At 39.3% G+C, this 15,000-nt stretch overlaps 1 protein-coding gene across 1 annotated transcript in view; it reads right to left on the reverse strand.

The window, feature by feature from the left end:
* Positions 1-15,000, reverse strand: part of LOC143039057 (uncharacterized) — a 1,266,799-nt gene that overhangs the window by 1,040,649 nt on the left and 211,150 nt on the right. The window contains exon 2 of the mRNA XM_076208909.1: positions 13,856-13,990. Within this exon, the coding sequence (XP_076065024.1) occupies positions 13,856-13,990 (135 nt within the window). The remainder of the gene's footprint in view (positions 1-13,855; positions 13,991-15,000) is intronic.

Consider the following 15,000-nt stretch of genomic DNA (forward strand, 5'->3'; position numbering starts at 1 on the left):
CTTTATACAATGCGTTTTTATTCAGGTGTGAATTATTTCCAGTAGAGATAAGATATATTAAGAATTTATGGTTCTCACTATGATTGTCCATTTTGATCTGTCTACAGTCTTCCCTGAGCGAAATACTAAGAAACGAAAATGGTTCAGTAGATCGATACTTGAAGTCTCCTGCACCACTTAACAAGAAACCCAAGCCACCATCCGTCAAAACTTGAGAGAAACCGTCACATTTCACAACCCAACGCATTCTTTCTATAATGGCTCGGACACGGAACGGTCAACATCAATAAGATGAGTGTTTACGAAAGGAAACTGTGTTGCATACCTTTCGGGCGGACTCGATCACGTTCGAGTTAACGAACACTGTCGACGAGAACCCGGCCATGTATCCGACACCCCCCTCGAGCATGCTCGCTTAAGCTTGTTCGGGATCGATGGTTCGTGAACGAGTCCTTGATCGACTCTGAGCGAGGTGGACCAACGAGTACTTGATCGAGTCTGAGCGAGGTGGACCAACGATCACGACCGAATGAAATGGGCTGATAGAAGGGATTCAATGATTTAGCTGTTGATGAAAAATATTTTACTTGCAAATGCTATTTTCTATTACAAGATGACTTTTGTTAATATATATATTGAAAAATGAACGAAAAAATGAGTGGAAGGGTAGTGTATATAGTGTATATATACATACATACATACATACATACATATAATATATATATATATATATGTATATATATACATATATACATACATATATATATATATATATATATATATATATATATATATGTACATATATACCAAAGACTTTCCCCCGAACACGGGAGGTAGCCAAAAGGAAAAAGCATAGAAACCACTCCCACCCATTCCCTTACATACTCCACTACCCTTCACCTCTTCCCTCCCTCATATCTTGGCACCTATTGGATGACGAGTCATCTTTGCATCCTGTCCACTGCCCTGGGTCAGAAGCAGTGTCGCAGGACATACCACATCCACAGCAAGGCCGCTTCATTAATTCGGGGACCCCCCTCTCTGTCCACTTATGCAGAAAAGGAGAAGACGGGGAGAAATCCCTTTGGGCTGCGTCAATTTATTTCTCATACATACTCCCTCACCCCTCACCCCCCACCCACTCCCCCTCATGCATCACAGCATCATCCATACACAACCCTTCTCCATTCACCCTTATCTTCTGTCCTCTCCCGTTCTTCCTTAACAGACATTCCTCTCTTTCGTAAAGCCCCTTTTATCCCATCCATCCATTCCATCCTTAGTTGCCCCCTCATAATCACTCCTTCCACCTCTGGCTTCCATACCTCTTTTACTAATCTTTCTTCACTCATTCTTTCCATGTCTCCAAACCATCCCAATACTCCTCCACAAACCCTATCTCCCAACTCCCTTTCCACCCCTGTTCTCCTCCTCATTTCCTCATTTCTCACTCTATCCAGCCTAGCAACTCCTATCATACTTCTCAGACACTTCATCTCAAACACATTCAAACTCCTTCTCTCTTCCTCTCTTATGTTCCATGTGTCTGCCTCGTACAGTGCTGCTGACACAATCACTCCTTCAAGTAACCTTCTCTTAGCATCTATTTCCAAATGTCTGTTTCTCATTACACTTTTTAATACACAAAGATATTTACTCGCTTCTCTCAATCTACATTCTACCTCCACCCCCATTCCTCCTTTTCCCGCCACATTTGCACCCAAGTATCTAAAACTATCCACTTCTTCCAGTCTCTCCTTTAATACTCACTTCCAGTCTGCTGCCACACTCTCCCCTTGTACATCTCATCACCTTACTTTTGCTCACATTTAATTTAATTTTCCTTCTTTCACACACCTTCTCAAACTCTGTCACTAACTTCCTCAATCCCTCCTCTGATCCCACTACAAGCGCAGTGTCGTCAGCAAACAACAATTAGCTTATTTCCCACTTTTCTCCATTTTCTTTAACCATCTCCAATCCCTGACCCACCACCTTTGCATTCACCTCTCGCACCACCCTATCCATGTATAGATTGAACAGCCATGGCAACATAACCCATCCCTGACGATGTCCCACCTTTACCTCAAACCATTCACTCTCTCCATTTCTAATCCTAACACAAGCTCTACTACTCTCGTAAAAACTCTTGACTGCTCTTAACAGCTTTCCTTCTATCCCATATACCTGCAATACCTCCCACAGTGCCTTCCTGTCTACCCAGTCGTAAGCCTTTTCCAGATCCATGAAAGCCCAAAAATGAGAGTGATGAGTGAGGAGAATGGAGGAGAAATAAGGAAGGATGAGGTGAAGGCAGCTGTAAAGATGATGAAAGCAGGTAAGGCACCTGGTCTGGATGGATGTCATGCAGAATGTCTGAAAAAGGGAGGTGCAGTGATGGTGGACTGGTTGGTGAGGTTATTTAATGTTTGCTGGAGAGAGGGTAGAGTACCGGAGGACTGGAGTAGTGCCTGTATAGTTCCTCTTTACAAGGGAAAAGGGGACAAGTGTGAATGTAGTAATTTCAGAGGGATTAGCCTGTTGAGTGTAGTAGGGAAGGCTTATGGGAGGATCTTAATTGAGAGGATTAGGAGAGGAACAGAGGGAGTAATTGGTGAGGAACAGTGTGGATTTAGGACGGGTAGAGGTTGTGTAGATCAGATCTTTGTGGTAAGACAGATATGTGAGAAAGCTATAGGAAAGGGGAAGGATGTTTTTTGGGCCTTCATGGATCTGGAAAAGGCTTATGATAGGGTAGACAGAAAGGCACTGTGGGAGGTTATGCAGATTTATGGGATAGGAGGAAAGCTTTTGGGAGCTGTCAAGAGTTTTTATGAGAGTAGTAGAGCATGTGTTAGGATTAGAAATGGAGAGAGTGAGTGGTTTGAAGTAAAGGTGGGACTTCGTCAAGGATGCGTTATGTCGCCCTGGCTGTTCAACTTATACATGGATGGGGTGGTGCGAGAGGTGAATGCTAGGGTAGTGAGTCAGGGATTGGAGATGGTTAAAGAAAATGGAGAAAAGTGGGAGGTGAGCCAGCTGTTGTTTGCGGACGACACTGCGCTTGTGGCAGGGTCAGAGGAGGGATTGAGGAAGCTGGTGACAGAGTTTGGGAGAGTATGTGATAGAAGAAAGCTAAAGATAAATGTGGGTAAAAGTAAGGTGATGAGATGTACAAGGGGTGAAAGTGGCAGTAGACTGGAAGTGAACATTAAGGGAGAGCGACTGGAGGAAGTGGATAGTTTTAGATACTTGGGTGCAAGTGTAGCAGGAAAAGGTGGAGTGAAGGTGGAGGTAGAATGTAGATTGAGAGAAGCGAGTAAATGCCTTGGTGGTTTAAAGAGTGTAATGAGGAATAGACATTTGGGAATGGATGCAAAGAGGAGACTGTATGAAGGAGTGATTGTGCCAACAGCACTGTATGGGGCAGAAACGTGGAACATAAGAGAAGAAGAGAGAAGGAGTTTGAATGTGTTTGAGATGAGGTGTCTGAGAAGTATGGTGGGGGTTACTAGGCTAGATAGAGTGAGAAATGAGGAGGTGAGGAGGAGAACAGGGGTGAAAAAGGATTTGGGAGATAGGGTTGATGAAAGAATATTAGGATGGTTTGGACACATGGAAAGAATGAGTGAAGAAAGACTAGTAAAAGAGGTATGGAAGGCAGATGTGGAGGGAGTGAACATGAGGGGACGTCCTAGGATGAGGTGGATGGATGGGGTGAAGGGGGCTTTGGGGAAGAGGGGAATGTCTGTTGAGGAAGGAAGGGAGAGGACGGAAGACAGAGGTGAGTGGAGAATGGTTGTATATGGATGATGTTGTGACTGCATGAGGAGGAATGGGCGGGGAAGTGGGGGGTGGGGTAGTGTGTGTGAGTAGATTTTGACGCAGCCCGAAGGGATTTCTCCCCGTCCTCGCCTTATATGCAAAGGGGGACGGAGAGGGGGGGTCGCCGATTAAATGAAGCGGCCTCGCTGTGGATGTACTGTGTCTTGCGACACTGCTTCTGACCCAGGGCGATGGGCAGGGTGCAGGGATGACCCGTCATCCAGGAGGTGCTCAGATGAGAGGAAGGGTGGGAGGGGTGTGGAGTGTATTTAGGGATGAAATGGGTGGGAGTGTTTTTATGCCTTTCCCTTTTTGGCTACCTCCCTTGGAAGGGGGACAAAGCCTTGGTATATGTATGTATGTATGTATAAATGCCCAAAAAACATTTTTACCTTTTCTTATAGATTTCTCACATATCTGTCTTACCACAAAAATCTGATCTACACAGCCCCTACCTGTCCTAAACCCAAACTGTTCCTTGCCAATTACTACCTCTGTTCCTCTCCTAATCCTCTCAATCAAAACCCTCCCGTAAGCCTTCCCAACTACACTTGACAAGATGATCCCTCTGAAACTACTACATTCACATTTTTTCCCCTTTTCCATTGTAAAGTGGAACTATACAGGCACTCCTCCAGTCCTCTGGCACTCTACCCTCTCTTAAACAAACATTAAATAACCTCACCAGCCAGTCCACCATAACTGTACCTCCTTTTTTCAGACATTCTGCATGACATCCATCCAACCCAGGTGCCTTACCTGTTCCCATCATCTTAACAGCTGCTTTCACTTCATCTTTCCCTATTTCTACTCCATTTTCCTCACTCATCACTCTCATTTTCTTAACGCTTCCCATTGCAATTACCGTTCCCTCCCTATCCTCCTTCAGATTTAGCAATTCCCTAAAATACTCTGCCCACCTTCCTGTCACTGCCTTCTCTTCCATTATCATCTCTCCATCTACACCTTTTACTTTTTCCTCTCTACTTGATTCGCTTTCTTTTTCTCTTTTATTTTTTTCCAAGACATCTTTTTATTACTTTCAAAATTTTCTGTCATACTCTTACCCCATTTTATATCTGCTCTCCTCTTTGCCCCTTTATCTTATACTTGACTTCCCTTCTCTTTACTTTGTACCTCTCATACGATTGCCTCGCCCTAATTTGTAACCAATCTATGAATGCCTGCTTCTTCTTTTCTACACCTTTCTTTGCTTCCTCATCCCACCATTCACTACCCTCCCTTCTATTTCCTTCCGCCCTCCCTCCTTGTAGCCAATCTATGAATGCCTGCTTCTTCTTTCCCACACCCTTCTTTACTTCCTCATACCACCATTCACTACCCTCCCTTCTATTTCCTTGCACCCTCCTTCTTTCACAAACCATTTTTGCACAGTTTATGACTCCCTCCTTGAACCATCCCTATTCCTCCTCCACTCCTAATTCTACTCTACCCTTCACTCCCTCCCACTCCTCTCTTAGCTTCTTCTTATACTCCTCCTTTTCCTTCTCATTTAAGCAGTTCACTCTAAGTACCTCACCACCTTCTGCCCTTTTCCTCTTTCTCCACCTATTCTCTACTCTCAATTTACCTTCCACCAGAAAATGATCTGATATTCCCCCACTTTCTCCCCTTAAAACAAATACATCCTTAACTCTTCCTATCATACTCCTGGTCACCACTATATAGTCCATTAACGCTCTATCTGCTACCCTTTCATCCACCACTCTCTCCCATGCGTACTTATGCTTGACTTTCTTCCTAAACACTGTATTTGCTATCATCAACTCTCTTTCGAGACACATCTCCACCATCAATTCTTCACTACGATTTTTACCTGGAACCCCATACTTCCCAATCACTCCGTCATTTATTTCGTTTTCTACCCTAGCACTAAGGTCTCCCAATACAACTACATTGACATTTCTCCCTAATCCCTCTATGTACTCATCTAAATATACCCAAAAAGACTCCTTTTCCTCTACGCTCTTTTCACTACAAGGCCCATACGCACTTAAAAAAAAAACACATCTCCCTTCCCAGCTTCACCTTCATCCACATCAACCTTGAAGAAACCTCCTTCCCCTCCACTAAACGCTTACCTATCTCTTCACTTATTAGTATAGCCACTCGTTCTCTCCCTCGTCCCCTCTTTACTCCTGAGAACCTCCCAATTACACTACCAAATTCACACTCACCCCTCCCTTTCAATTTAGTGTCACTCAAAGCCAACAAATCCATCTTTCTTCTTACAAACATACTGCCTATCTCTTCCCTTTTACTCTCATCTGTACCACATCCACGAACATTAAAAGACCCAAACCTTAGGGTACTGGTTGGAAAACTCCATGACCCTCTTATGCCTCTACTTTTTTTTTTTTTTTTATGTTCCTTGTCGGGCTACAGGTAACAGGGTTTCTAGTCCTAACCTTCATCTCGTTTTGTTTTTTTTTTTTGTCCCCTTTTACGACTCAAGTAGAAAGACTTGGTGGCAGCATTCTTTTCCCCCACAACAGGGTAGGCGAAAAAGGAAATAAATATTCAGAGAAATGGTACAAGACATTGACAAGGGGTTGGGGGACAGCATAACGGAGGGACAGTCGTAGTATAATAAAAGTTTCATCATATCTCTATGAACAGAGTCTTCCTCTATCACAGACAAAATGATGTGTGTCTCTTGTACGTACGGGCACCCCATATAATCCCTAAAGTATCAACTGCAAACTACTTTGCCACAATAACATGCAGCCAATATCCCAGACGGATATATATATATATATATATATATATATATATATATATATATCTATATATATATATATATATATATATATATGTGTGTGTGTGTGTGTGTGTGTGTGTGTGTGTGTGTGTGTGTGTGTGTGTGTGTGTGTGTGTGTGTGTGTCTATGTGTGTGTGAGTGTATATGTATGTGTGTGTCTCTCTTTGTGTGTGCGAGTGTGCGTGTGTGTGTGTGTGTGTGTGTGTGTGTGTGTGTGTGTGTGTGTGTGTGTGTGTGTGTGTGTGTGTGTGTGTGTGTGTGTGTGTGTGTCTGGGTGTGTATGTGTGTGTGTGGGTGTGTATGTGTGTGTGTGTGTGTGTGTGTGTGTGTGTGTGTGTGTGTGTGTGTGTGTGTGTGTGTGTGTGTGTGTGTGTGTGTGTGTGTGTGTGTGTGTGTGTGTGTGTGTGTGTGTGTGTGTGTATTAAATGCTACTACTCCGAACTTATTTCTTTATATCAAGAATATCTGAAGTTAATCTATATTGTTGAAATTAATTTTATTTGTAAATGCCATTTTGGGTTAAAAGATGATTTCTGTTGAAATATATATCAACAGATACCTAACCAAACTTGTATTTGTACTTCAATTTTTTTTTATTGCAATTTATAGCTATGTATCAAATATTTCAGCGATTTTATTACTGCTGAAATTAAATTTACTTGTAAGTACTATTTTGTACTCTAAGACTTGCAGTGTCACTTATCTCAACTCTTCTATCAAAAGCCTCTTATTCCAATTTATTTCTTTATATCAGATGCTTCTTATCTTAGTTTATATAAATGTGTTAAGTATTTTATCTCTACATCTATATACTATATTTTTGTTATATCTACATTAACATTTCTATTACATTATAATTCATATTTATATTCCTTGTATTATTTCATCATTTGTATGATTTATTCATATAATTTATATAACTTCTATTATCATATCTTACTATTTACACATCAAATGTTCTTATTTCAACTTATATCTGTATATCAAATGCTTATCATCTCAACTTATATTTATGTATGTCAGCTACTTCTTATATCAACTTGCTTCATATATCAAATGTTTCGTAAACAATATATCGAATGCTTCTTTTATCAATTTGTCTCTATACATCAAATGTTTTTTCTCAATTTGTATCTATAAGTAAAATATTTCTTGACCGGTATACCAAATGCTTCTTTTCTCAGTTTGTCTTTTTATATTAACAGGTTCTTATCTTAATGTATTCGTATATCAAATGCTTCTAATATAATATACCTAATGCTTTTTTCTCAATGTCTTTATGTATCAAATGCCTCTCAAATCAACTTGTACCTATATATCAAATGCTTCTTAACTGATATACTCGTACCAAATCCTTCTTTGCTCAATTTGTCTTTATATATCAAATGTATCTAATTTCAACTTGTATTCATATATCAAATCTTACTTAACTGATATATCAAAAGCTTCTTTCTTTAATTTGTCATTACATAACAAATATTTCTCATCTTAACTTGTACTTATGTATCAAATATTTCTTAATTAATACATCTAATGCTTCTTATCTTAATATGTTCTTATATATCAAATGTTTCTTATCTCATTTTTATCTATATATCATATGTTTCTTAACTGATATATCAAATGCTTATCTCAATTTGTCTTTACATATCAAATACTTCTTACTTCAAATGTTTTTCAACTGATATTTCAAATTATTTCTATCTCAGTTTGTCTTTATATACCAAATTCTTCTTATCTCATACTGTGTTTATGTACCAAACGTTTCTTACCTAATTTATCAAGTGCTTCTTATCTCAAATTGTATTTATATATCAAACGTTTCTTTACTGATGTACCAAATTCTTCTTGTCTCAACTTATATCTGTAATACTGATATTGCTCTAGCTCATATTTGCGTTTGTTTTACTTCATCTCTTATTAAATGCCTTTTTTCACTTTCCTCACATTTAAAGGTTAAAAAGATACTTTGATACCCACATTGTATTATTCTTTTTACTATACAGTAATCACCAACATATATGATTCAGCAGAAAGAAGCCTTCAAGAGACGAGAAAAGTAATCGATTCATCCATTGATTATTCACTCAATTTGCTTAATTCCGCGGCCCAACGGGAGCCGCTTACGGCCTTGGGCATTTCCGTAGTCTTTATAGAGGTAAGATTAAGACGTACAGTAGCTACCCACCTTAGATTTTCATGACCGTCTTTTTTAGTGGATAGTTAATGTATACTCGAGAACTGTCCCCTCAATTGTATCGCAATGTTTCACTTAATATCAATACCAATATGTGGCACCAACTGAGGATACACATCAACAACACAACAGGAATTACAATGTAACACTCGAAGAGATAATCTTGATTGTGGCATTTGGCAACGATTACAAGTAGGCGAGCAGAGTTGCCAAGTACTACAAATGGATAGCACAAAATATTGAAGCTAAAATATCAAAGTTAATATTCATCTCCCAGCTCCGTTTCCTTGGTTACCAATTTTTCATAGTTACCAATTCCTTCTCCTTCATAATTAGAGTTACTTGGTGCGTGGATGGATATAGAGTGGCTATAGCCTTTGGCTCGCTCCCCACCTCTTATAAGTGAAAGAAGGCCTTTTTGGCATCACAGTATTTTGATATATATATATATATATATATATATATATATATATATACATACATATATATATATACATATATATATATATACACTAAAGGCTTTTTTCCCCTTACAAGGAAGGTAGCCAAGAAACAAAGGCATAAAATCCACTCCCACCCATTCCATCCGCACATACTCCACTCCCATCCACCAGCCTTCCCTCCCTCTTATCTTGGCCCCTCTTGGATGACGGATCATCCCTGCATCTCGAAAACTGCCCTGGGTCAGAAACAGTATTGCAAGACAACGCACATCCACAGCAAGGCCGCTTCATTAAATTGGCGACCCCCTCTTCGCCCCCTCATGCAGAAAAAGAGAAGACGGTGACAAATCCTTTCGGGCTGCGTCAAATTATTTTTTCACACATACTCCCTCACCCCCCATCACCCACCCACTCCATTCATGCATCACAGTATCATCAATGCACAACCATTCTCCATTCACCCCTATCTTATGTCTTCTCCCGTCCTTCCTCAACAGACATTCCCCTCTTTCCAAATGCCCGTTTTACCCCCATCCATCCATTCCATCCTTAGTTGCCCCCTTATGTTCACTCCTTCTGCCTCTGCCTTCCACGCCTCTTTTATTAATATATTTTTCAATAATTTTTTTCCATGTGTCCAAACCATCCCAATACTCTTTCATCATCCCTATCTCCCAATTCCCTTTCCGCTCCCGTTCTCCTCCTCACCTCCTCGTTTCTCACTTTATCGATTCTAGTAACTCCTATCATACTTTTCAGACACCTCATCTTAAACACATTCAAACTCCTATCTTCCTCTCTTATATTCCATTTTTCAGCTCCATACAGTGCTGTCGGCAGAATCACTCCTTCATACAATCTCCTCTTAGCCTCCATTCCAAAACGTCTGTTTCTTATTACACTTTTCATTTCACCAAGGCATTTACCCGCTTCTCTCAATCTAAATTCTACATCCACCTCCACTTCTCCCTTTCCTGCCATATTTGCACCCAAGTATCTAAAACTATCCACCTCCTCCAGTCTCTCTCCCTTAATGCTCACTTCCAGTCTGCTGCCACTTTCTCCCTTTGTACATCTCATCATCTTACTTTTACCCATATTCATCTTCAACTCCCTTCTTTCGCACACCTTCCCATACTCTGTCACTAACTTTCTCAATCACTCCTCTAATCCTGCCAAAAGCGCAGCGTCGACAGTAAACAATAACTGGCTTATCTCCCACTGTTCTCCATTTCCTTTAACCATTTCCATTCTCCGACTCATTACCCTTGCATTTACTTCTCGCACCACCACATCCATGTATGAATTGAATAGCCAAGGTGACATAACATATCCCTGGCGGAGTCCCACCTTTACCTCATACCACTCACTTTCTCCATTTCTGATTCTAAAACAAGCTCTACTACTCTCGTAAAAACTCTTGACTGCTCTTAACATCTTTCTTCCTATCCCATATATCTGTAATATCTCCCACAGTGCCTTTCTGTCTATCCTATCATAAGCCTTTTCCAAATTCAAAGGCCCTCAAAAATGCTTACCTTTTCCTAAAGCTTTCTCACATATCTGTCTTACTACAAAAACCTGATCTACGCAACCACTACTTGTCCTAAACCCACAGTGTTTCTCACCAATTACTCCCTCTGTTCCTCTCCTAATCCTCTCAATCAAAACCCTCCCATAATCCTTCCCAACTACACTTAACAAAGTTGATCCCTCTGAAACTACTACGCTCACACTTGTCCCCTCTTCCCTTGTAAAGGGAAGAGGGGACACACATTAAATAACCTCACCAACCAGTCTGCATGAAATCCATCCAACCCAGGTGCCTTGCCCGCTCTAATCATCTTAACTGCCTTCACCTCATCCTTCCTTATTTTTCTTCCATTTTCCTAACTCATCACTGTCATTTTCTTAGCACTACCCACTGCAACTACCTTTTCCTCTCTATGCTCCTTCACATTTAGCAATTCCCTAAAATACTCTGCCTATTATCCTCTTACTGCCGTCTTTTCCATTATCATCTCTCCATGTGCACATTTTACCTTTTCTGCTCTACTTGATTCGCCTTCTCTTTCTCTTTTAATTTCCTTCCAAAATATATTGTTATTCCTTTCAATTTTTTCTGTCATATTCTTATCCCATTTTACATCCACTCTCCTCTTTGCCTCCTTCATCTTAATCTTTACTTTTCTTTTCTTTGTATCTCTCATATGATTCTCTCGTCCTATTTTGTAACCAATCTGTGAAACCTTGCTTCTTCTCTTCTACAACCTCTTTTGCTTCCTCATCCCACTACTCACTACCCTTCCTTCTATTTCCTCCCGTCCTCCTTGTTCCATACATCACTTTTGCACACCTTGTGACTCCCCCCTTGAACCATCTCCATTCCTCCACTCCTAGTTGTATTCTATCCTTCACTCCATCCCACTCCTCTTTCGTCTTCTTGTTGTACTCCTGCTCCTTTTGTTTCTCATTTGAGCAGTTTACATTAAGCACCTCCCTACCTTCTGTCCTTTTCCTCTTTCTCCATCTATCCTTCACTCTCAACTTACCGTCCAACAAAAAAGTATCTGATATTACACCACTCCCTCCGCTTAGAATATATACATCATTAACTCTTCCTACTATTCTTGTTACCACTATAATGTCCATTAACCCCCTGTCTACCACTCTTCCATCCACCACCCTCTTCCATGTGTACTTATGCTTGACTTTCTTCCTAAACACTGTATATGATATTATCAATTATCTTTCTAGACATTTCTCAACCATCAACTCTCCACTAAACATTTTCCCCCTAGAACTCCATACTTCCCAACCACTCCATCTATCAGTTCCTTCCGTACCCTAGCATTAAGGTCTCCTAATACCACTACATTGACATTTCTCCTTTAAATCCTCTATGCACGTATATAAATCTATCCAAAAAGCCTCCCTTTCCTCTACATTCTTCTCATTACCAGGCCCATATGCATTTACAAAAACCCACATCTCCCTTCCCAGTTTCACCTTCATCCACAATAATCTTGAAGAAACCTCCTTCCACTCCACCACACGCTTGCCTATCTCTTCACTTGCTAGTATAGCCATCCTTTCTTTCCTCTCTTCACTCCTGAGACGCTCCCAACTACCTCACAAACTCACACTCGCCCCTCCCTTTCAACTTTTTTTTTCAATCAATGCCAACACATCCATCTTTCTTCTCACAAATATACTGCCTACCTCTTTCCTTTTATTCTCATCTGTATCGCATTCACGCACATTAAAAGACCCAAACCTTAGGGTTCGGTTGAAAAACTCCTTCCATACCCTTTTATGCTTTTAATTATCTTTTTATGTCTCCTTTGGGGCTACAGGGAGAAGGATGCCTAGTCCTATCCCCGTCCCGTTTTTTGTCGCCTTTTACAACTCAAGTGGAAATATTTGGTTGCAGTATTTCTTTATCCCTCACCACAGGGTTCGGCAAAATGTGAAAACTAATATTCAGAAAAATGGTATAGGATAGTAACAAGAGTAGGAGGGGGGGGGGCAGCATAACGGTGGGACAGTCACGGTATATTAAGGTATCGTCATTTCTCTTCATGTGAATTGATTTATTAATTCCATTGCAAACCAGATGATACTCATTTTTATTCAGGTTCGAAGTTCCAAGATTCATTTCGATAAATACCTAAGCAGTATGCTGTAATGCCTGCCTATTGTTTGGCTTGCTTTTTATTCATCACTTCATTTAAAGATCTATTCTTAGCATCCGACCTAGTCATGGATCAAAAGGTCTCCTGTTGGTATTCTCTTCTTTTGTAAAACATCCTTTGTAAAGGCTACGTCAGGGAGTTTGATTCATTTTCCAGTGCAACGCTCAGAACTCTGCCTCGCTTTATAGACTCCGTTCCCGTTCAGAAAAAAATATTAATGTTTTTATTTGTTTACATATTTATTCATTTATTTGTTTACTTGTATATTCATTTATCTATTAATTTTTCATTTTCTTCTTTATCACTTTATTTATTCATCTACTTATCTTTATTTAATTACTCTTATTTTACTTTATTTAATTTATCTTTTTCTATATATAAACATGAGATTCTAAGTTGATTTGGATTTCATTGATCAATACTTGTTTTTATAAACGAATCAAATATCTTAGCTACAAAACATCTAAAGTATATAACACTGTATTACAAATTTGAAGAATACTGTGTTACAAATTTAAGGAACAAGATGCCTGGTTACATTGTAAATTCAATTCATTTAGATCTTATAGTAACTTACTAAAGATTTATTTTCCAATGGAGTGAAGAAATTCCGACAAGACACATACACGACAAACCGATTCGAAAATGATTAAGATAATATCAAAATGAAGAAATCTTATCTGGCAACGCTGACGAAGGTAATGATATACCAAATGCTTCTTTACTTAAAATCTTTATATATCAAATGCTTCTCATCTCAACTTGTATCATTATATAAAACGCTCCTTAACTTATATATCAAATGCTTCTAATCTCAATTTGTTTTATATATCAAATCCTTCTTATCTCAATTCGTTTTGATACATCAAATGCTTCTTATCTCGATTTGCATTTATACTTCAAATGTTCTTACCTGAGTATCGTTCCAGATGACGTGGAGTTTGTAGTTCCTGAGCACAGTTGGGTGAGCGTTGACGTCGCTGACAGCGAGGGTGAGCGCTGGCATGACCCCTCGCCCGAGGTTATGTTTGGGAGCTCCCTCGTGCACCTGAGGGCAGGAGAGAACAAGAATGAAGATCACTCGTGGGAGGAAAGAACAACATTGAATAAGAACACCTATGAAAAAATTATAGTGATAATGATAATGATGATGATGATGATGATGATGATGATGATGATGATGATGATGATGATGATGATGATGATGATGATGATGATGATGATGATGATGATAACGATTATGATGATGATGATAATAATAATGATGATATGATGATGATGATGATGATAATAATGATGGCGATGATGATTATGACGATAATAACGATAATGATGATAATGATGAAAGAACAAGAAAGATTAAGATAATATAGAACATGAAAATAGAAAAAGCACACAAAAAGAAAGAACAAGAAAGACTATGAAGTTTTACGTGAAAACTAGAATGAATAAATGCACTTAAGACAAATAAGAAAAAAGACGAAAACAAAATACCAAGAAGAAGAAAAAAACAGATACACGGGAAAAAGAACAAGAAAGGATAAAAACCACAAGAAGAGAAAAAGAAATATGATTAAAAAAATAAGTCGATAAAATAAAGATCCTTAGTTGGTAAAGGCTGGAAGTCAAGATAATAAAACATAAAAACGAAAAGTAACGTTAGTACAGTTGTAACAACGCCAGCCCTTTCAAAGGGAAAGGTACTCAAAGAAACTCTCCGAGCGAGTCAGAAGCAGTTATTCTTTCAGTTCCCTGAAGATAAAAGGCGCGGGCGTTTTAACACGTGTACCAATATTCTCTTCAATACCAGTAGAAAGCACAGAAAAAGTCGCAACTCTCAAAAGTCTATTTCTACTCTTATTTAAAAAAAAATAAAAGTTTGAGTCTTTTTGTTATGCCAGTGTGTGTTACCTAAAAACATCTAAAAAACAAACAATAGTAGATAAATAAATGCGTTGCTGAAATATGTCTACAACAACAACAACAACAAAATGTAATTCCATTAGCCACTTTAATGTTCAACTGTCAAATACTGTTTTACATGAGTTCATGTGTATG

This window comes from Oratosquilla oratoria, chromosome 25 (assembly GCF_046742065.1).
Source record: "Oratosquilla oratoria isolate Oo_2021 chromosome 25, ASM4674206v1, whole genome shotgun sequence".
In the NCBI taxonomy this organism is placed as follows: Eukaryota; Metazoa; Arthropoda; class Malacostraca; order Stomatopoda; family Squillidae; genus Oratosquilla; species Oratosquilla oratoria.